Source organism: Leopardus geoffroyi, chromosome C2 (genome assembly GCF_018350155.1).
Source record: "Leopardus geoffroyi isolate Oge1 chromosome C2, O.geoffroyi_Oge1_pat1.0, whole genome shotgun sequence".
In the NCBI taxonomy this organism is placed as follows: Eukaryota; Metazoa; Chordata; class Mammalia; order Carnivora; family Felidae; genus Leopardus; species Leopardus geoffroyi.
In genome coordinates, this window is record NC_059333.1 from 79,527,637 (window position 1) to 79,550,010 (window position 22,374).

The 22,374-nt window shown below is 40.6% G+C and overlaps 1 protein-coding gene across 6 annotated transcripts in view; it reads right to left on the bottom strand.

Moving 5' to 3' along the window:
* LOC123611099 (LIM domain containing preferred translocation partner in lipoma) overlaps window positions 1–22,374 on the bottom strand; it is a 680,366-nt gene that overhangs the window by 337,806 nt on the left and 320,186 nt on the right. For all 6 annotated transcript variants that reach the window (XM_045502614.1, XM_045502618.1, XM_045502617.1 and 3 more), the window contains one exon: window positions 7,349–7,474. In XM_045502614.1, the coding sequence (XP_045358570.1) occupies window positions 7,349–7,474 (126 nt within the window). The remainder of the gene's footprint in view (window positions 1–7,348; window positions 7,475–22,374) is intronic.

The following is a 22,374-nucleotide window of genomic DNA, read 5'->3' on the forward strand; positions in this document are numbered from 1 at the left end:
GATAAAGCCATCCACACCTATTCCCTTTTTCAAACAGCATAAGACCCAGATCTGATCTCAATTCTCAAGAAGCCAAATAAAAACCAGCAAGGGCCATTACAGCATCGATGTGCCGTGGCTTTCATGTCCCAGTGCCCTACATGTTTGGGTTCCTCTGAATGATACAAAATATTAAAAATTTAATTACTAATTAATCTCCCCTGCAGCTGTTCATGGCTTCTGCAAGCTAGAACAGGGAGCGCAAGAGAATAGAAGATCCACGGCACCACGAGACTCCACCCTGATTACACTGACTCCAAGCCCTCGGGCCACATGAATTCCTAATAAAAAGCCTTCCCTACAACACACACTCACTGAGAAATACTTTCTCAGGTTGTCTCATAGATTAGTGTTCTATGAAAAGAACTTAGTGTGGGAGCCCAGGTAGTGTAATTAGAGATGCGCCCATGTGACCAAACAGCATTTATGTACTCGGTTTCCAAATAGACTAAGAAGTTCTAGCAATTGCTAAATGCCTTAAATTAGGAAGATAAATACATCATTTATAGGGTAAACAACATTCAGAAAGGATAAGCTCCAAATCTTCAAAGCCCTAAAGCTTTAAAGCAAGCTCCACAAGCTAACAATTAATTCCAAAACAAAACAGGAAGAATTGAGTGAAAGGTTGCCTTGAGACAACATCTTATTCCTTGTAGCTCTAGAACACATTGTATTTCTGCAAACGGGAAGTAATTGTAGTTACCATGCCCATTTTATTTTATTTTATTTTTTTAATATAAAAATTTATATTGGTCAAATTGGTTTCCATACAACACCCAGTGCTCATCCCAACAGGTGCCCTCCTCAATGCCCATCACCCCCTTTCCCCTCCCTCCCACCCCCCTTCAACCCTCAGTTGATTCTCAGTTTTTAAGAGTCTCTTATGGTTTGCCTCCTTCCCTCTCTGTAACTTTTTTTCCTCCTTCCCCCTGCCCCATGGTCTTCTGTTAAGTTTCCCCGGATCCACATAAGAGTGAAAACATATTGTATCTGTCTTTCTCTATATGACTTATTTCACTTAGCATAACACTCTCTAGTTCCTTCCATGTTGCTACAAAAGGCCATATTTCATTCTTTCTCATTGCCAAGTAGTATTCCATTGTATATATAAACCACAACTTCTTTATCCATTCATCAGTTGATGGACATTTAGGCTCTTTCTATCATTTGAATATTGTTGAAAGTGCTGCTGTAAACATTGGGGTACAAGTGCCCCTATGCATCCGCACTCCTATATCCCTTGGGTAAATTCCTAGGCGTGCTATTACTGGGTCATAGGGTAGGTCTATTTTTAATTTTTTGAGGAACCTCCACACTGTTTTCCAGAGTGGCTGCACCAGTTTGCATTCCCACCAACAGTGCAAGAGGGTTCCCGTTTCTCCACATCCTCTCCAGCATCTATAGTCTCCTGATGTGTTCATTTTAGCCACCCTGACTGGTGTGAGGTGGTATCTGAGTGTGGTTTTGATTTGTATTTCCCTGATGAGGAGCGACATTGAGCATCTTTTTATGTGCCTACTGGCCATCTGAATGTCTTCTTTAGAGAAGTGTCTAATAAGAAATTGCTAAGGCTGAGGTCAGAGAGGTTTTTCATGCACAATCCCAGACTTCAGCCTCTACTACAAAGCTGTAATCATCAAGACAGCATGGTATTGGCACAAAAACAGACACATAGACCAACAGAATAGAACACAGATTCCAGAATTGGACCCACAAAAGTATGGCCAACTAATCTTTGACAAAGCAGGAAAGAATATCCAATGGAAAAAAAGACAGTCTCTAACAAATGGTGCTGGGAGAAGTGGACAGCAACATGCAGAAGAATGAAACTAGACCACTTTCTTACACCATTCACAAAAATAAACCCAAAATGGATGAAGAATCTGAATGTGAGACAGGAAGCCATCAAAACCCTAGAGGAGAAAGCAGGGAAAAACCTCTCTGGCCTCAGCCACAGCAATTTCTTACTTGACACGTCTCCAAAGGCAAGGGAATTAAAAGCAAAATTGAACTATTGGGACCTCATGAAAATAAAAAACTTCTGCACTACAAAGGAAACAATCAACAAAACTAAAAGGCAACGGACAGAACAGGAAAAGATATTTGCAAATGACATTTTGAACAAAGGGCTAGTACCATGTCTATTGTAGAAATAAAGAAAAGGAAGGTCAGCCTGGTAAGTTGACAGTTCACACAAGTGAAGTTCTTTCTAGAGAGATGATCACATGGAATTGAGAAGACAGTAGTCTTCTTACTGGCAAAGTTGGAGTCTAAGCTACCAAACTATCCCCAACCCTATCCTTATCTCCAAAATTTCTCCAAAAATTTTTATACTGGCATGGATGAGGATAATGAAATCCCTTTATCAATTTTGTCCATTATCAATTCAAACGCAACTTGATTCAAACGTTACCATGAAATATTAATATAAACTACGTGAAAGATCTTCCAGGTCACCTAGACACCAGCTCCAACACTACCACACTCCTTATAAGAAGAAGAGGCAGCTTTGTTCTAGGAATTAGAAGACCAGCATTCCAGCTCTGCCTTCGCTGGGAGAACGGAAAAACAAGTCCATGATTTATCCTCTGTCTTCTAAGAAATTGACAGAATTGCAAGGGATCCCTCGTGTAGCTGCACTTCTACCAAGAAATGATGTTCAATGGGTGGGGTCTAGTTACATACTATCTCACAGGTGCTAAATGGTAATAAGTTTTCTGTTTACTTTGGAGGTATGTTCTTTATCTACTCCTTTGTTATGTTTCCAAGACACATTTTTTAGGAGAAGTATCACAAAAGAGAGACACTGTGGAATAAACTAATTGAGATGCTAAAAAGAACCAAACTGTCCCCTGGTTGTTGTTATCATCCACAGAGAACCATTCTGACATGGTTCAGGAAAAAGACAATCATTCATCTTGCCTCTAACTGAGCCTCACTGAGCAATGTTCTTTCGCTGTCTGGGGAGAAACTTGCCTTCTGCAAAGCAAGTGTTTGGCAACATGACCTCGAAAGCTCACTTAAGCTCTGATACTCTATGATCATATTGGGTCTGTGGTTTACACATTAACTACCTCTGACCTTCTCACACCTGTTCGTCCAAAACTAACACACACATATAGAAATGATCAGAAATTTTAGTTTCAAACACGGAGGTAGTATAATTGCATACCTCTGTGAAGTGTCACAGATGTATATACTTTTACATTATGAAATTTGTTTTTAAAATTACCCCCAATTCCAATGCAGCAAGAAGCTGTAGGAGTTGCTACCCATAACACCCTCCTACCCCCCCACCCCACCCCACCCCCCTCCCGCCGATTCCTCCTCTTACTATGAGTCCTTGGGCATCAAGAGGGCTACCTAGGTATTCCTTCATCCGCCATTGCCCTTTGCATTCCACATACCCTATATGTCACAATGTCCCTAACCCATTCTTCAAGCAAGGCATTCGCTTTCAACATTCCCTGGCTTCCTCATTCCTGTTTTTCTGGTACCTTGAATCCCACGCGCTTCCCATGACATATGCAACCGAGTAAGTACACCTGCTCCCTGCTCTGTGAGGTCCTCCTGGACACTTCTGTAGAAAGGCATATAAAGTATAATGCTGATATTCCTAGTTTTGATTTTCCAACAATTTCAACATCTGGTAAGTTACATGGTGACTGCAAGTAGCACAACAGGGAAGTCTTCCTTTTGTGTCCTTTAGAATTGTTTACGTGCTTGTCTTTTCTCTAAGACTAGGAATTATTCCAGAGCAAGGACCTGTTGATACCGATCTTTGTATTTCCAATGTCTAATCCACAGTGGGATCTCAATAAATGTTAGGTAAATGAATGAATATGTAAAATTAAGCAACATTTCTCAAAATAAAAAATAGATAAATCAGCACACAAAACTAAAGTTGGGAAATCTGAGAGCAGGAAATGTTTGCTTGGAAAAAGGAGGAAAATGCTCCATAAAATCTATTTTTAAGAGCGCAGACATTTTTTTTAAGTTACATGAATAGAGCTCTTTTGGACCTCTCGCTCGGCAAATATTCCACATATATCATCATTTTCCCTCAGATCCATGAATCAAAGCAGCCTTTACAAAGGTGATTCAGAGGTGGGCTTGGGAAAGCATACAATACCTGCTTAAATAATGAGAAATCATAGACCTACTAGCCTACTTTAAGTGTTCGCGTGACTCAACAGATTTTGCAATTTGCTTTGGATCAAAAATGGAAACATCAAAGTTGGGCATTAACAGTGCATTTCTAGGACTTTCCAAGTACCTTTTAATTACAACACAACACAGTCTCCTGCAGATATCATCTTCTCTTGACACATAATTTTTAATATTTTAAGTGTGTGATTATTGTTCTCACAGCATATAATTATGTTAACCAATAAATACTAACACATCTAATTCAGTTCCACCAGAGTGAAGATAATTCAGAAAAATGGGATGTATCTCCCAATTAACTCTTGATTTCCTAAATTAGAATAATAAAACAAAAGTTAGAAAGGATCGCTCTTTAATTTTAGGCACAATGAAAGTAGATCTTTCTCCTAATTCTTAACTTACTCTATTTAAGGGTTACCATTATTAACATTTTTAACCCTCTAAATGGTTTACTTTTTAGGAGAAAGCCATATTTAAGGGAAACCGTTACTCATATGACTGTATAGTTTGTCACTGGTAAAAAAAAAAAACAAAAACAAAACATAAACAAACAAAAATCCTGGCATCCTCTGTCTTATTCGAGAACTTAGAACCAAACACACAAAAAAGCCAAGGCCCAGCCTTGCCCACACTGTACTCATGTGCCCTGAGAAGGTCACTTACCTGCCACATCGTAGTTGCCTCATCTACAAAGTTAGCACACTATCTGTATCTAGCAGTTGAGATATCTGTACCTTACTCAAGTGAGAAAATGCAAAAGTGCTTTACAATCAGTAAAGTACTGTCCAAATATCAGTGATTACGAGTTTGTGTGCACAGTAAGATGGCTCAAACAGAAACGGAGCTGCTGAATAATCCATTAAAATGCAGTGATTTATGGGAGGCAGGCACAGACATAGCCTTAAAGAATGAATGCTATATTAAGCAAAAAACTCTGGGCAGAACCGCTCCAGTGTGTATTACTGTATAATAATTTAGGAGATAAAAAAAAAAAAAAAAAAAAAAAAAAGATTAAGCAAAAGTCCTATTACAAAAAGGGTGAGTCAAAATAGTATTTGAGCAGAAGACAGATGAGTCCAGATGAAAAGTCAGTTAGCACCAAACAATGGCCATAAGCTTGCTTATGAAGTCAGCAAGGCATGTTGAAGAATAATTCTCAGGCTTGGGTTCATCCTCCTGCATCCTTCCTGATGTTGTTGTTGGGTTTGTTGTTGTTATCCAAAATGAATTTTAGCTTTTCCCTGCTTAAGAACCTTCAACTATTCCCCATTGTCTATAAAAATCAGGCCAAAATGTCAATCTGGCATTCACATGTGTCCACAGACTTGCAGTAGGGAACCATCTGGTCCTAGAGCCCACTCCAAGCCTTCATTGGCCTCGTCTGCTGCTTGCCATTCTCTGAATACACCCTGGACCTTCCTGCTTTACAGCTCATGCTGTTCTCCCCTCTGCACCCCAACAATCCAATGCCACCCATCCCGGTAGCTGAACATTCAAGTCTTCGGATAAACCTTCTCAGAGTCTACTACTTTCACGTGCTTCTACCATATTTGCCATAGTTTAACTTCTGAAATCATGGGCTCTTGGAAGATGGTGGCTTGGCTCTCTTTTTCACCCTATCAACCACTGACTTTCCTTCTCCCAAAAGGTCCCCCCAAAAGACCACAGCTCCTGCAACATACCTGCAGCTCAGGGCATTTTTCCAGAAATGAAATGCATTTTTACTGGAGCCAAGAGCCAAGAGCCAAGACAGGTGAGGAACCACTAAGCTCTGGTGTCTTTTGCCTGGTGCCCCCACACGGCTGAGGAACCCATTATGTGTTCAGAAAAGGTAATGGGACTATGTAAAGAGGTAAAGAGGAAAGTACTTCCACCTTACGTGTGGAAATGGGTGACAGCAGAGAGGCAGGACAGGGTTTTCGTTCATGAAAGAAACCATCATGAATTCAGGAGCTGCTGTTCAAGAGCCAGAGTGAGACTCAGAGTGCCGTATGTGCTGTCACTTAGTCAAACAAACATCACTCCAGTCAAACAACAGCGACGACGGTGCCAATCCCATGTTTGCACCTAGAGTTCTGCTGGCTGTCTTCTGAGGACTCGGAAGCCCTAGAATAGATTTACCGTTGCCTTCTCAAGACCTGAAGGAGGGGAGCTGGCCAACAGCAGTGGAAGCTCAGCTTCTGAAATGTAGATAATAAACTATGGAGCAGAGAAATAGCCACACTCTAAAGTAAGCAAAGAAATGCACGGAAGAGCTCATATCAAGGCTCCATTAGAATCAAAAAACAGATTCTAATTGCTACCACTATTCTGGTGAGACTGAGGAGTATAATAGTGAAAGCTATTCAGAATCTTTGGAAAGAAAAGTTAAGAAAGTGATTATACTCCTCAGTGAAGAAATCCCAACCCCAGGAAATCTGAGACAGAGAAAAAGATCCCAAGAAAACATAGATGAGAGGCACCTGGGTGGCTCAGTTGGTTAAGCGTCTGACTCTTGATTTCAGCTCAAGTCATGGAATTGAGCCCTATGTTGGCCTCTGTGCTGACAGCATGGAGCCTGCTTGGGATTCTCTACCCCACCCCTGCCCCTCCCGCCTCACTTACTCTCTCTCTCTCTCTCAAAAATAAATAATCAATAAACTTTGGGAAACGTTGAAAAATATTTTTAAAAAGAAAATATACATGAACATGTCCCTCATAGCAGTACTTACAACAACAACCAGAAAACGAAAGCCACTTTAACATCCAACATAAGAGGTTTCTTTACAGAAGATATAGCCCTCACCTTAACTTTAACATAGCCATGCTAAATCCTATTTGTGAAGACTATACAGACATACAACAAAAGAGTTCACACAGGGAAAGTCAGAAAAAGAACAGTGCAATAAAATAAGAAGAAATTTAATTTTCACAACATTTCAAACATCTTGTATTCTTTTAAAAAAATTACTAGCAAATTTAATTTAAAAGCTTTCTGCCAACTAACATACGTTGATATTTATTCAATAAAAAGACAACATAGACCGCTGACCCCGAGAAGATCAAAAAAGAACGGAAAGGCAATAAGACGCAGCATGTTCTCTTGGGTAACTGTGGACTCTCTGTGGCCAGCAATGTGGCCATGTTTACAGAAGGATCTTACCTGTGGAGGCCGAGGCTTGTAGGGCGAGCTGCACTCAAGGTCGGCCAAGATGCTAGTCAGCGAGTCTATCTCAGCATCCAGGCTAGAACGTCTCTCCTCAAGTGTCTTGCCTCCAGGATTTCCCTGCTAGAAGCATCATAGGCATGTTACAAAAATAATAATAGTAATAGTAACAATAAAAAATCTCCAGTTTCTAGTGATATCAGTCTATGTGCAAATCTCTCAAGTTACAGTGTGACTTTGCCCAAGCTTTTCAGCACCTCAGTTTTGTTTCTGTTTTTGTTTTTGTTTTTTTTTTAGCTTTTGCAAAACCTGGAGTAGAATTACCCTCTTTTGACAAATAAGAAAACTGAAAGATATGAAGTGATTTTCCTAAAATCACACACATTAGAGGCTTTCTTTTTTGATGAGTATACAAGCAAAAGGAAATAAATGTCTTCATCCCTGTGCTGAAGGAGCAGATCCAACTGTGGAGCTATTATAAGTTCTCTGTGTTCAGAAACCATCACACAGAATTATGACATTTGAGTGGGAACAGGAAGGGGCAAGGGCGGAGACAGACAGCCCAGGAAGAGGAATTGGTGGGCCAAGTGCAGGTACTAGGTGTGTCTGAGAGAGACAATGCATTCCAAGCACTTCACCTCCAAAGTGCGCCGGAAGGGGTCTACTCAGGGTTCTGGCCAAGGGGCTGCAGAGAACACATGTGGCAGTGGTTACTGATTACGAAGCTGGACATCTATGGATTTCACGTGGAAATGTCCCATGTTGTCACAAGTTCGACATCCACCTGGGCTCAGAAGAAGGGGGCCATTACAGGGCAAGACACTGTCACAAGGGCATTCCCAGGAATCGTGAGCAGACTGGAGGAAAGCAAGCAAACGGTTTGGCTACAGCTTAAGGCAAGGTAACGGAAAGTAAGATGGTCATAGGATTTGGAAGCAGAGTGAGTTAGTCTTTTTTTAATGTTTATTTATTTATTTTGAGAGAGATAAAGAGTGTGAGAGAGTGAGTGGGGGAAGGGCAGAGGAAGACACAGAATCTGAAGCAGGCTCCAGGCTCTGAGCTGTCAGTACAGAGCCCGACACAGGGTTCAAACTCAGGAACCATGAGATCATGACCTGAGCTAAGTCGGAGGCTTAACTGACTGAGCCACCCAGGCACCCCATGTATGTTTATTTTTATATCCTGCAAACTTAATGAACTCACCTATTAGTTTTAAGAGGTTCATTTGTTGTGTTTTGTTTTGTTTTGTTGTTTTTAAGAATCCTTGTAATTTTCTATGTAGCGAATCATGTCGTCTATAAATTGGGACAATTTTATTTTGGGGGAACCTGGGCGGCTCAGTCGGTTAAGCATCTGACTCTTGACCTCAGATCAGATTATGATCTCATGGTTCGTGGGGCTGGAACTCACGAACCGTGAGATCATGACCTAAGCCGAACTTGGACACTCAACCGACTGAGCCACCCAGGCATCTCTTAAAGTATTATTTTAGGGGCACCTTGGTGGCTCAGTCGGTTGACTATCCAACTCTTGATTTCAGCTCAGGTCCTAATCTCACAGTTTGTGAGTTTGAGCCCCAAGTCAGGCTCTGTGCTGACAGCGCGGAGCCTGCTTGGGATTCTCTCTCTCCCTCTCTCTTTCTGCCTGTCTCTCTCTCTCTCTCAAAATAAATAAATAAACTTATAAAACTATTCTTTTAAGGTGACAAAGTTACTAGTGATTGCAGATTGTACTGGGAGTGTCTCTTTCAACTCCATCAACAAACCGAAGTATATCTGCAACAAGACCCAACCAAAATGAAATAATGGGAAATTAGTGTCATCTCATCAACTCTACTGAACTTCTCTGAAGCAGTTAAATATCAGGATAGGCTGCTAAAGAGTTTAGAAAAAGCATCAGCCAGGATGCTTGGGTGGCTCAGTCAGTTAACTGCCTGACTTTGGCTCAGGTCATGATCTCACGGCTTGTGGGTCAGACCCTGTGTCGGGCTCTGTGCTGAAAGCTCAGAGCATGGAGGTTGCTTCAGATTCTGTGTCTCTCCTCTCTCTCTCTCTCTCTCTCTCTCTGTCCTTCCCCTGCTAGCACTCTGTCTCTGTCTCTGTCTCTCTCTCTCTCAAAAATAAATAAACTTAAAAAAAATTAAAAGAAAAGAAAGAAATGTATTAGCCAAGAAACCAGAATATCCTCAGCAACAACAAAAAATAGGGTACACTGACACGCCAGCATTCAATCTTACAATTCCCTAAGTAAACTTATCTTATTAGTGACGTGCTAAATCAGGTAACAATAGCACAATAGCATTGTCTGTTAATATCACTAGTTTTTTTTCCTCTAGTAGCCTGCTCACCGGACCAGCTTTCCTGAGTCCCAGAACTTAAATTTAAGTCTCTACATAAAACAGACCTAATAGGCTCTGGTGTGTCTGTCCATCACTTGTGAATTTAGCCCGTGTAAGTTGATTCTTCTGGACTTGATCTGTCCCAGGCACACAGATAACATCAACGTCTATGACGTCACGGCCCAGCCCCATGGAGCCAAAACAGATTGTCGTCTGTCCCAGAAGTAGTGGTATTCTTACTTGTGAGCCCTCTCTGAATAAGGGTATCATTCATCACACTATCTAAAGCAGCTTCCTCATCATTTTCTGGTTCTGAATGTATTTGTACGACCCTTGTATGGTACTCTAACCTCTCACCTTGTTTTTCTCATAATATCAATCATCTTTTAATATCTTAATATTATCTTTTAATATTATCTTTTATTTGGCTGTCTGTCATCAGTTGGCCCAAGAGAATGTGAGCTTCCTGAGGACAGAATTTTGTCCATTTAGCTCCTTGCTGTTTCCCCACAGTCTTGCTAGGGCCCGATCCATGGACGTGTTCAATAAATTCTTCGAGTAAATAAATGAATAACGACTGACTCTGCCACAGGTCCAGCCAGCAACCTTCTTCATATCAGAACCTTTGGGGTAAAAGCAGCCAGAGGTACAATAGGCTCAGTGGATGCTCTTGTATATCGAATATGTAACATGTTCTAGAAAGGGAATCAGAGTCCCAGGGTGCATGAGTGTGCACACCTGTATATGCCTATATATTCCATGCTGTATGACCCATATTTGCTGGTTGCCCTTAAGAAAACCGAGATTGCCCTCGGCTCTCTTGCCAAAGCCAAAAATAGAAAACAGTGTCATAGCAGGTGGTTTATGTTTTTTCAGAGTCTGAATTTCCAGTTTGACCAAGTCCTATAAGGCTAGTCGCCCTCTGTCCTAGAAAGATATGTTTCCAGAATGCTAATCCCTCTATCAAAGGCAATCTCAACTTTATCCCGCTATGAAATATGGTGGCATTATAAAGAATAAAGTCCCTTTAATGTTTAAAATTTATGTGAAGGGGCATCTGGGTGGCTTAGTCAGTTAAGCATCTGATTCTTAATCTCAGCTCAGGTCTTGATCTCAGGGTCATGAGTTCAAGCCCCGCACTGGGCTCCATGCTGGGCGTGAAGCCTACTTAAAACAAAAATAAAAATAAATAAAATAAAATTCATGTGAACATTCTGGGGAGTGGGTCCTGGTACAACAAGGAAAGATGGGACATTATTGTTTGGGAAGGCAATTGAGAACTATGTGAATCTGATTCCGTTATGCATATTTCCATTATCTCCCTATAGTCATAGACAGAGTAATATATGTGTAAGGGTGGGGAATTGGTTAAATTCTTCTATGGGCCATAGTCTCCTCACCCTCACCTGCCTTACCTAAGCCAGAGAGATGTTACAAGATTCAGATAAGAAAATGGATGGGAAAATACTTTGTAAATCGTAAAGTGCTATAATTATGATCATTTTCTTAAATAGCATTAATTATAGTAACCAGTAACTGAATTAATATGAATAATACACCTATTGTTAATTATTCTTCTTCTTAAAGGGAGCATCATTCATTAAGTGTCCCCTTGGGGTATCAGTAAAGAGACAGAATTTAATCAGGTCTTCAACATCTGTACTTTACTGTAGCAGAAAGCACATCAACTGCCCTTGCTCTAAGTACTGGGATGTCTAACCACAGAGACTCAAAAGTCATAGAATTATCCTGAGCTATACAATGAAACAAGTAATTATAGTGCTTAACCAGCCTGTACATGTAAGACTTCAGTTGGCATCCAGCCTCCTTGTCCTCTCTTCCCTCCAAGCTGGGACTACTCCCCATTTGTAGTTTCTCATATTAGGTTGATGCAATTCAACAAGTTCCAGCCTAATGCCATGGGATTTTGCACTAAGGTCCCTGGCCCCTTGCTGTGCTACCTGACCTTATGATAAGAGCTCTGCTCCCATATTTCAATCCCCATTACAGATTAGAACAGATCTCTTTCTCACTGCTGAGTCTCTATCTTATGCCTCAATTCAAATAATGGAAGTCCTGCCCATGCCCTACACTTGCACTTCTCTTAGTCCTCTCCTGTACAGAACCTTTAGATTTGGGAACTATCTTACTACTCCCAACACTTTATAGTAGATGCCAGAGGTGACAGTCTTATAACCAGTTCACAGAATGGCCCACACTTAGCAACTTGTCTTCCTCACTTCGTATCACTGCAGCCACACCCATCACTTGATGGTTAAACCGCCTGCTCAAGGCCAAATAACAAGGAGGAAGATTCCCCTGATCCTTTGCTCAATGCTTTTTCTAGATACCACATGACCTCCTGTAAAGCGTCCATTGTAATAACAACAACTCTCACACTCTTCAACCATAACTAGAGAGATTCCAGTGTCTCAGTCCAGGTTCTGCCAAAAAAACAAAGCCTGAGACAGAAGCTGGTGTACAGGTCACTTATTTTGGGAAATGACTCCCAGGAAAGAGGACTTAAGGACTGGAAGACTTCAGTGAGGGAGGAGGAAGGCCAATCCAAAGGTGTTGTACTGAGGTGGCCAGTGCTGTGGGCACTAGGGCTCCCTTCTCCTGGGAGGGCTGTGAGGAACGCTGTGAATCATGCTTCAGACCTCCCCACCTTAGGGATGAAAGACAAGAATGTTTATCCTCAGGCTCCAGTTTTCCACTGGTCTAGGGTTGCCTATGGGGTTATAAACTCCCCCATACTCATCCTAAGAAGTAGAACGGTGACAGAGAAGCTTCTGGTGGTCACTGTAGCAATTAATGGTGTGTAGAGGTGGGAAGACACAGTGAGAGGCTGGATACAAATGGTGATCAGTGACTGGGTCTTTTCACTAACAGCTTTAAAACCCCCATGAGTAAGCCTTCCATAAGACATTAGTTTCTATACAACTCTTACTGTCATCCACTCATTAAGAATCTATGTGACAAAAACTCACCAAACACAACTGGGTCTTATTATAACTTGGAAAATCATAATTCTTAGTGCCACTAGCAGAATTATAGGCTGATGACTTCTCCATTGTAAATATATAAGAAACGACTTTAAAACAGGGCCCAGAACCAAAATGTATAGCATGAAAGGCTATTTCCATGAATCTGATTTTAGAAGGGTAATGTTTTTGCCCACATCCTGGTAATCCACTAATTATAGGTGATAGACCAGGAGTGATAGTATTGAGCTAGGAAAGAGTATTCACTTGTATTTATTTATTCCTTCTTTATATCCAAATACATTATTTAAAGAAAGTTAAGCTCACAGGAAAGTTGAACAGGTAGTAAAATTAACTCCAACCACACATCTTTCCCCCAGATTCATCAATAGCCCATATTTTGCCATACTTACTTGCTCTCACTCTCTCTCTCATAACAAATACATTTATTTGTTTCATTTGTTATTGTAGTTACACCATTTGAAAGAAGTTGCAGAAACTTCCCCTCTATATACTTGAGCTTAAGCTTTTATCTCCTAAGAAGTCCTTGTACCGTGATCACACCCGGGAGGTTTAAGACAGGTGTACAATTATCTAATGGGCATACTTGCTCACTTTTCACCATCAATCTCAGTAACATCCTTTTATTTATTGTTGTTATTTTCCATCCAAAATCCAATCAAAGATCACACACTGAGATGGCATGTCTTTTGGTCTCTTCCCCACCCCCTCCTCCCGGCCTATTTTTGTCTTTCATGAAACTGACTTTAAGCATTCAGGCAAGGTGTCTTATAAAAAGTTCAACAACCTTGCGTTGTCTGTGATTATTGTGTATGATGCTGTGTCCACCCCACTGCAACACACAAGGAAGCTCAGGATGTCAATTTGGCTCAGTTTAGTGATGCCAAGTTTGATGACTTCATTAAGGTAGTGTCCGACAGATTTCTTCATTGTAAAAGTTGCTCTCTTCCCTTTTAAATCAATAAATTATCTGTGAGGTGGCACTTGAAAAGTCTGCTATCATTCTGCTCATCAAGAACCTTTCACCCAAAGGTTTTAGTATCCACAGATGATCCTCATCTGAATTGATTATTACACTGGTGGCTACAAAATGGGGACAGGAAATAAATGTATTCTACTTAGCATAATAACAAGTTAGTTGTTAAGTATTCATTTCCAATTTTGAGGTAGGGGACCAGGATAAATGGCCAAGTCCTCTGCTATGAAAAAAAACATCAGGAACCTGAGGATCAAATCAACATTGTTAAAAAAGAGAGTTCATGCTCAGGCTGTTAGGAGAAACATAGGATCAAGGCAAATGATCTAGTTAATTAAGAACCACTGTCTGTCCTAGGGAGTTTACTTCCTAGAATTAGAGCCAATGCCCAGTATCATACACTCAAACCATGCATGAGCCTGACCTCAACCTCAACGATGTCCAGAATCTTTGAGGTGGCTAAGCAATCACAGTGACACATCACAGAAGGGGGATTTAAAGAGCCAAGATTTTACGTGATTGCTCAGAAACATACCTGAGAAAGAAACAAATCATCAGAGAGAAACTTGATGTTAAACGTACTAAACCTATGATTTTTTCAATTTTTTTTAATATGTACTTATTTTGAGAGAGAGAGAGTGCATGAGGGAGAAAGTGAAAGTAGGGGAGGGGCAGAGAGAGAGAATCCCAAGCATGCTCCACGTGGAGCCCCAAGTGGCACTTGATCTTACAACTATGAGATTGTGACCTGAGCCGATGTCAAGAACTGGATGCTTAACTGACTAAGCCACCCAGGCACCCCTAAACCTACATTTAAATCACGTTTTCCAAAGCTCAGAGAACTTGAGCAGACCCCATGTGTAACACCAAGAGACTCCCAATAGGCCCCAAACTTGGGCTCCCTTTTGTGACTCATTCATTTCCTGATAGTTTAGGAAAAACAAAACAAAACAAAACAAAACTATCTCACCTTAGGAAACCCTAGAAGACTAGAAACAAAACAGTACATTCTTACACACAATTACCATTTTCTTTTCAGTGGACTTACGTATTAATACACCGTGGATTTTACTTCATTTTTATTTTCTATTATGGTCAGTAAAGTTCATTATTCCCTTATTTCTTTTTTTTTTTTTATTTTTTTTAATTTTTTTTTTCAACGTTTATTTATTTTTGGGACAGAGAGAGACAGAGCATGAACAGGGGAGGGGCAGAGAGAGAGGGAGACACAGAATCAGAAACAGGCTCCAGGCTCTGAGCCATCAGCCCAGAGCCTGACGCGGGGCTCGAACTCACGGACCGCGAGATCGTGACCTGGCTGAAGTCGGACGCTTAACCGACTGCGCCACCCAGGCGCCCCATTATTCTCTTATTTCTAACATTAATGAAGAAAAAAAAGAAAATGGTTGATGATACAAGGATACCAAAAAAAAAAAAAAAAACTGTATTGTCCATAAACAACAAAACTAAGTATTAATCATTGATCATCTTTCTATTGTTAATGAAGCTGAGAATATAATCAATAATTTTTTTCATGATCATTTTTGTTAAACTCCCCCCAACCAAGCACCCCTAACACACAAAGAGTAATGGCAAAGCCTCTGGAGTCAGAATATAGGGGTTAGAAACCTTCTGCCACCTGTCAATTTGGTGACATGAAGCAATCTAAGGTCTCTGGGCCCCAGCTCCTCATGCTGTTGTTACAAGGATTAAATGAGTTCATTCATGCCAAGTACTGCTCACATCTCAAGTATTCAATAAATATTGGCTACTCGACTATTGCTTTGACCACAGTCGCAAAATAAATGCTTTGGCTGACATAGAGTGAGTATATAAGTTTGAAAAGTATTTTGATTCAAAGTAGAATCAGGTGCTGGAGTTTCAGTTCGATGAGTCTCCCGTGCTTCACACATGATGGTGCTAGGAATGAACCGCAAAGAACATAATTCAAGACCAGTGGTTCTCACACTTTAGTCTGTTACAGAACCACCCAGAGAGCTTGTGAAAATGCAGATGACTGGATCCAACCCCCAGAATTTCTGATTCTGTGCATCTTCGGGCAGGCCCAAGAATTTACATTTCTCACAAGTGTTGAAGGGATGCCAACAATGCAGGTCTGAGGATCACACTTTGAGAACCACTGGTGTAAGTAGATTTCTAACACAATGAACACTTAGAAGGGTGTGTGTGTGTGTGTGTGTGTGTGTGTGTGTGTGTGTGTGTAGGTGTCTCTTGAAGATACTAACAGGTGAACCAAATAATAGGTAAGAAAGATCTGGATAAAAATAAAATGGAGACAGTAGCAGTGCTTCTTAATATCATCCCCCATGCTATATTAATAATATCAGTCCCTTATCACACTGATTCTGATAATGTTGAGTTGGCAGGTAGCATACACTAGTGAGAATTACAGAAAATATGACCTATTTTATCCAATAGAAATGTCACCTTATTGAAGAGACCCCAAATGCTGGGGGAAAAATGCTTTAATTCATGGCTGTGCACTCTCCTTCCCACTGATTTAGCTAAAGGGCCCACCTTTCTGAAATCCATCTACCTTATTGAATGTACTCTCCTCCATGAAAACATTACTGATAACCTAATTACTGGATAATGGACTCTCCTTTGCCTAACTCTGCTGATAGCAATATTCATAGGGTAACTCCCTCACTGTCGGTTTGTGAGAATGGCTCTTCTCCATGCTGTTCTAGGAAACAGTTTGTGCTAAGCAGCATGAAGGCTAAAGAAGGCATGATCCTCAATCTCAAGGAGTTTATAGTCTACTGGATAATATTACTTTTCTATCTGCCTAATAACATCAAATACACTATGTTCTTTGAGACTCTGTAAAACCATGTGGAAGAGACAGAGATTTAAAAACAAAAGCAATCTCCTTCCCTAAGATGCTGGCAATGCTTCCAATGGCTGGCAGAAATATAATTCAACTTTTGTGATGTGCAAAGCAAAGCTAAAACTCCAGTCTCTTTACCATCTACATAGATTCATCTACCCTGTAGGTTAAGGACAGTGGTAAAAAGTGCCACAAAAAGCCATCTTTGGAGCAAACTCTGTTGCATTCAAAATAGAGACAACACTTTTATGATTCAAACAGAATAACAGCTTGGCATCTGGGAACATGGCATTCAATAAACAGAAAGTAGGGTAACAATAGGAGACAATGAGAGCTTTCCATGGTTCTAGTACACTTGAAGCAAAAACATCAAGATAAAACCGAAACATTAGACCTGATACATAGCTCAATTTTCCCCCATCACATTCTCTACCATCTCATACTTTTCAGCACTAAACACACTTACCCAAAGTTGACAATGTTTGGCCAAGTCACATCTCTTTAAAGGGAACAATCCTGGGGCGCCTGGGTGGCGCAGTCGGTTAAGCGTCCGACTTCAGCCAGGTTACAATCTCGCGGTCCGTGAGTTCGAGCCCCGCGTCAGGCTCTGGGCTGATGGCTCAGAGCCTGGAGCCTGTTTCCGATTCTGTGTCTCCCTCTCTCTCTGCCCCTCCCCCGTTCATGCTCTGTCTCTCTCTGTCCCAAAAATAAATAAACGCTGAAAATAAAATAAAGGGAACAATCCTGCCCTCATTGTTTGTTGCCAAAAGATCCACATTTTGGACCAGTTATGTAACCCCACATCAAAATGTGACCCACGGAAGCAAGGCTGGACACCTGACCAAAGGTCCATGAACCGGCTGGTGAAGAACCTTTGGCCGATGACAAAAAGAGAAGCAATGTTATTAAACGTCCTTCTCTTATCAATTTGGGTGAAGAAACGTAACAAAACTGCCATGAGGATGGACTGGGTCACGATACGCCAAGAAGACCATGATTGTGGCTAATTACTAATAATTAGATAAGAGGCCAACTACTGGAAGGGGCTGAGGAATAAGGAATGTGCCAATAGTGGAGAAGCAGAGGATCGAAGAGGGAGAAGGAGGCAGGGAGGGAGAAGGAATGAAAAGCAAAGAGAGATGGCCTCATCCCTGAGCCTTCTGCCGTCAGACTCCATCCACAAGGATTCTTGAGATAAACTCTTTTACATGGGGATACTCTGTAGGGACTCTGTTCCCCAGTCAGCCCAACTGAGGCAGCCAGTGCAAGATTTGCTCACTTGTGAGGACGACAGCCCGGGAAGCCAGGTCTACCTGTGACATCATAAGCACTGACCTTTCCTTTCTAAAACTCAATTTTTTCCTCTTGAAAATGAGGTGTATGAGCCTTCCGGGTCCACTTTTATTTTTTCAAGTTCTCACATTGTATGGGTCTATAATGACATTTCACAACTCGCCTGCCATCATCTTTGTAGCCCGCTTGCAACCAGATCTAAACCAGAAACAGGCCACCTCAGAGCTTACGCCAACTCAGCTATAAGTAAATAGTCTCATTTCTCACTGTTCTGTGCAGATAAGAAAGCACAAAGAGGGGCGGCTGGCGGGCTCAGTCGGTAGAGCACGTGACTCTTGATCTTGGGGTTGTGAGTCCGAACCCCACATGGGGTGTAGAGATAACTTAAAAATAAAATCTTTCAAAAAAAAGCAAAAACAACAAAATACCAAAAAAATAATAATTTCCCTGTATTTACTCACTCATTATTTCAACATAAAAATAATATTGAAATATTGATAATACTCAAAGTAGCTCCTTGTGATTAAAATAAAGATCAGTTTGCATGAGCATAGCTATAGGGTAACGTGGAAAAATGTATTACCTATGTTAATAAAATGCATATCATAATAATAACCACAAGAAGATTATTTGACAGTAAAATAAACATTTGCCACACCTTTTTAAAGCAGCAGAATCCTCTGCTGGAAATGAAATTCTATATGGAACCTCATTACATAAACAGATAAAAACAGAACTACTCTGGTTCAAATACATCAGGAGAAGCCCAGGGTTCCACCCAGCGGGTCCTCCCCATTAGCTCCAGTAATGTCCCAGAAGCACTTCTATAAAAAGATAGTTCAAAAATCACAGCTGTAGGTTCTCTAGGCAAGCTATAGATGAAGAAATGGGATCCTTAAGGTCCATCTTGCTAGTCAGTCCCATACATCATTTAGCAAACACTATACTAAGCTGCCTTTTCTACTGTGTCTGTGTGTGTGTGTGTGTGTGTGTGTGTGTATATGCGCGCGCGCACGTGCACGTTCGTGTGTGAAAAAAGGAGGCACAGGCATATCTCAGAGATATTGGGGGTTCGGTTCTAGACCACCATGACAAAGCAGATATTATAATAAAGCAAGTCAAATGAATGTTTTGGTTTCCCCATGCCTATAATAGTCATGTTTACACTGTACTGTGGTCTATTAAGTGTGCAATAACAGCATTGTCTAAGAAAAAAAAAAAACCAATGTATCAAAATACTTTGCTGTTAAAAAAATGCTAACCATCACCTCAGCTTTCAGCAGGTCACTATCGTTTTGCTGGAGGATCTTGCTTCAATGCTGAGGGCTCCTGACTGGTCACAGTGGTAGTGTACTGAAGGGTGGGTGGCTGTGGCAATTTCTTACAATCAGATAACACGGAAGTTCACTGCATCGATAGAATCTGCTGCTCACGAACAATTTCTATGTAGCACGTGATGCTGTTTGATAGCATTTTACCCACAGGACTTCCTTCAAAATTGGAGTCGGTTTTCTCAAACCCTGCTGCTGTTTTATCAACTATGTTTATGTGATATTCTAAATCCTTCACTGTCATTTCAATAATCTCCACTGCATCTTTACCAGGCCTGGTTTCCATCTCAAGAAACTTTTCTTTGCTCGTGCATAAGAAGCCAAGTCCTCATCCATTAATGTTTGATCCAGGGACTGCAGAACATTCAGCCACATCTCCAGGCTCCACTTTTCATTCTATCTAGTTCTCTTGCTGTTTCCACCACATCTGCAGTTACCTCCTCCACTGAAGTCTTGAACCTTTCCAAGTCATCCATAAGGGCTGGAATCAACTTCTTCCAAACAGCAATTAATGGTGATATTTTGAACTCTTCCTGTGAGTCATAAATGTATTTAAAGGCATCTAGAATGGTGAATCCTTTCCAAAAGGGTTTCAATTAACTTTCCCCAGAGGAATTACAGTCTAAGGTAGCTATATAGCCTTAGGAAATGTATTTTCTTAAACAATAAGACTGGAAAGTTGAAATTACCCCTTGATCCATGGGCTACAGAATGGGTGTTGTGTTTACAGGCAGGAAAACATTAAACTCATTGTACATCTCCATCAGAGCTCTTGGGTGACTGGGTGCATTGTCAAGGAACAGTCATATTTTGAAAGGAATCTTCTTTTTTTTCTCCCCCTGAACAGTAGTTCTCAAGAGTGGGCTTAAAATATTCAGTAAAACCATGTTGTGAACAGATGTGCTGTCATCTAGGCTTTTCTGTTCCACTTACAGAGCACAGACAGAGTAGATCTTGCATAATTCTTAAGGGTCCTACCATTTCTAAAATGGTAAATGAGCACTGGCTTCAACTTAAAGTCACCAGCTACAATAGCCCCTAACAAGAGAGTCAGCTTTTGAAGCTTTGAAGTGAGGCATTGACTTCTCTCTAGTGATGAACATTCTAGATGGCATTTTTTTTTCTCCTGAAGAAGGCTGTTTTGTCTCCATTGAAAAGCTGTTGTTTAGTGTACCACCTTCATGAATTATCTTAGCTAGATCTTCTGCATAACTTGCTGCATGCAGCCTCTATCTCAGCATTTGCTGCTTCACTTTGTACTTTTATGTTATGGAAATGGCTCCATTCCTTAAAGCTCATGAACCAACCACTGCTACCTTCAAACTTTTCTCCTGCAGCTTCCTTATCTCTCTCAGCCTTCACAGAACTGAATGAAGTTAGGGCCTTGCTATGTATCAGGCTTTGGGAATGTGGGGGAATATTGCAGCTGGTTTGATCTTCCATTCAGACAAGTGAATTTTTCTCCATATCAGCAATTTTCTTTCTTATCATTCATGTATTCGCTGGAGTAGCACTTTTAATTTTCTTCCAGAAATTGATTGTGTTTCACTTTACTGCATTTGCAACATGGTTAACAGGACAAGAGGCCTAGCTTCAGGCCTATCTTGGCTTTCGACGTCCCTTCCTCATTAAACTTAATCATTTCTAGCTTTTGATTTAAAATGAAAGATGTGTAACATTTCCCTTCACCTCAACATTTAGAGGTCACTGTAGGGTTGTTAACAGGGCTGATTTCAATATTGCTGTGTCTCAGGGAATAGGGAGGCCCAGGGAGAGGGACAGAGGGGGGAACGGTCAGTCGGTAGAGCAGTCAGAACACAAACATTTATGGATTAATTTTGTCACCTTGTATGAGTGTGGTTCATGGTACCCCCAAGGATCACTGATCACAGATCACTATAACAACTGTAATGATAATGAAAAATTTGAAATATTGCTTTATTACGAAAATGTGAGAGACATGAAGTGACCAAATGCTACTGGGAAAATGACACCAATTAACGTGCTCCGCACAGGGTTACCAAAAAGCTTTATTTTGTTAAAAAAATAAATGCAATATCTGTAAAATACCAGGTATGCCTGTACACCCAATTGAAATATTTATAAAGATATCCATAAAATCATCTGAGATCATAGAAACTTTCCCAGAAATGCTTTGCATAATACAATTAATACAAAAAAAATACAAGTAGAAATTTTAAAAGGTAGAGAAAAAAAAGAATCAGTTTGATTTTCCATTAAGGAAACATTAATTTGAGGCATGGCAGACGGAGAACAAAAAATCGTTTGAACCTATGAATTAAATAGACCAAATAAAATACAGTTGGGTCCTCACCATAGAAAATATGCAACAGAAAACAGGCCCTGCCAGATATTTCCACTATTGATTTTGCTTTAAAACCTTACAGAAGAGGGGAGCCTGGGTGGCTTAGTCAGTTAAGCATCCGAATTTGGCTCAGGTCATGATCTCGCAGTTCGTGAGTTCGAGCCTCACGTTGGGCTCTCTGCTGTCAGCACAGAGTCCATTTCGGATCCTCTGTCCTCCTCTCTCTGCCCCTCCCCCACTCTCTCTCTGTCTCAAAAATAAATAAACATTAAAAGTATTTTTAAAAAATAAAAATAAATAAGACCTTACAGAAGATAGTTTCCTTATTTTGCATTTTGATAATACAGGGCCAATGAGTTAGGGCACGATATATTTGTGACAGAAGCCACTTTCTCACATTCCTCCACAGAATAATAGAAATAACCAAGAGCAAATGTTTGAATACATAGAACTTTGATATTAACATCATATATCAGCTCATCATCCTCAAGCTTTTTTTCCCCCCTTGAATCCTTTCATGACCCCTCAAAATGATGACAAAATTGAAAACCAAGGAAAGTATTCAGTTCCCATGTGTAACACGAAGGGGCATGCCATCAAAGTGGAAAAGGAGTGAGAAATTCTTTTATACATTTGTGGCTGTGATTCTATGTGCTGAGCTCCAACAATCAGGACTTCCAGATAAAGGATGTTTGGGGAAGTGTGACTAGATTATAGATGATTAGCATGAAAATGGTAACTCAGGCTTAAGAAATATCAGAACTGGAAGGGAGCATTAAGGGGCTCTTCCAACATTTTCACTGAAAAATAATGATAGTGCCCCCCAAAGAAGTGATTTAAATGTCTGAGGTAATAATTTAGTGAAGGGGTTGAAATAGGACTAGAATCTGAACATCCTATACA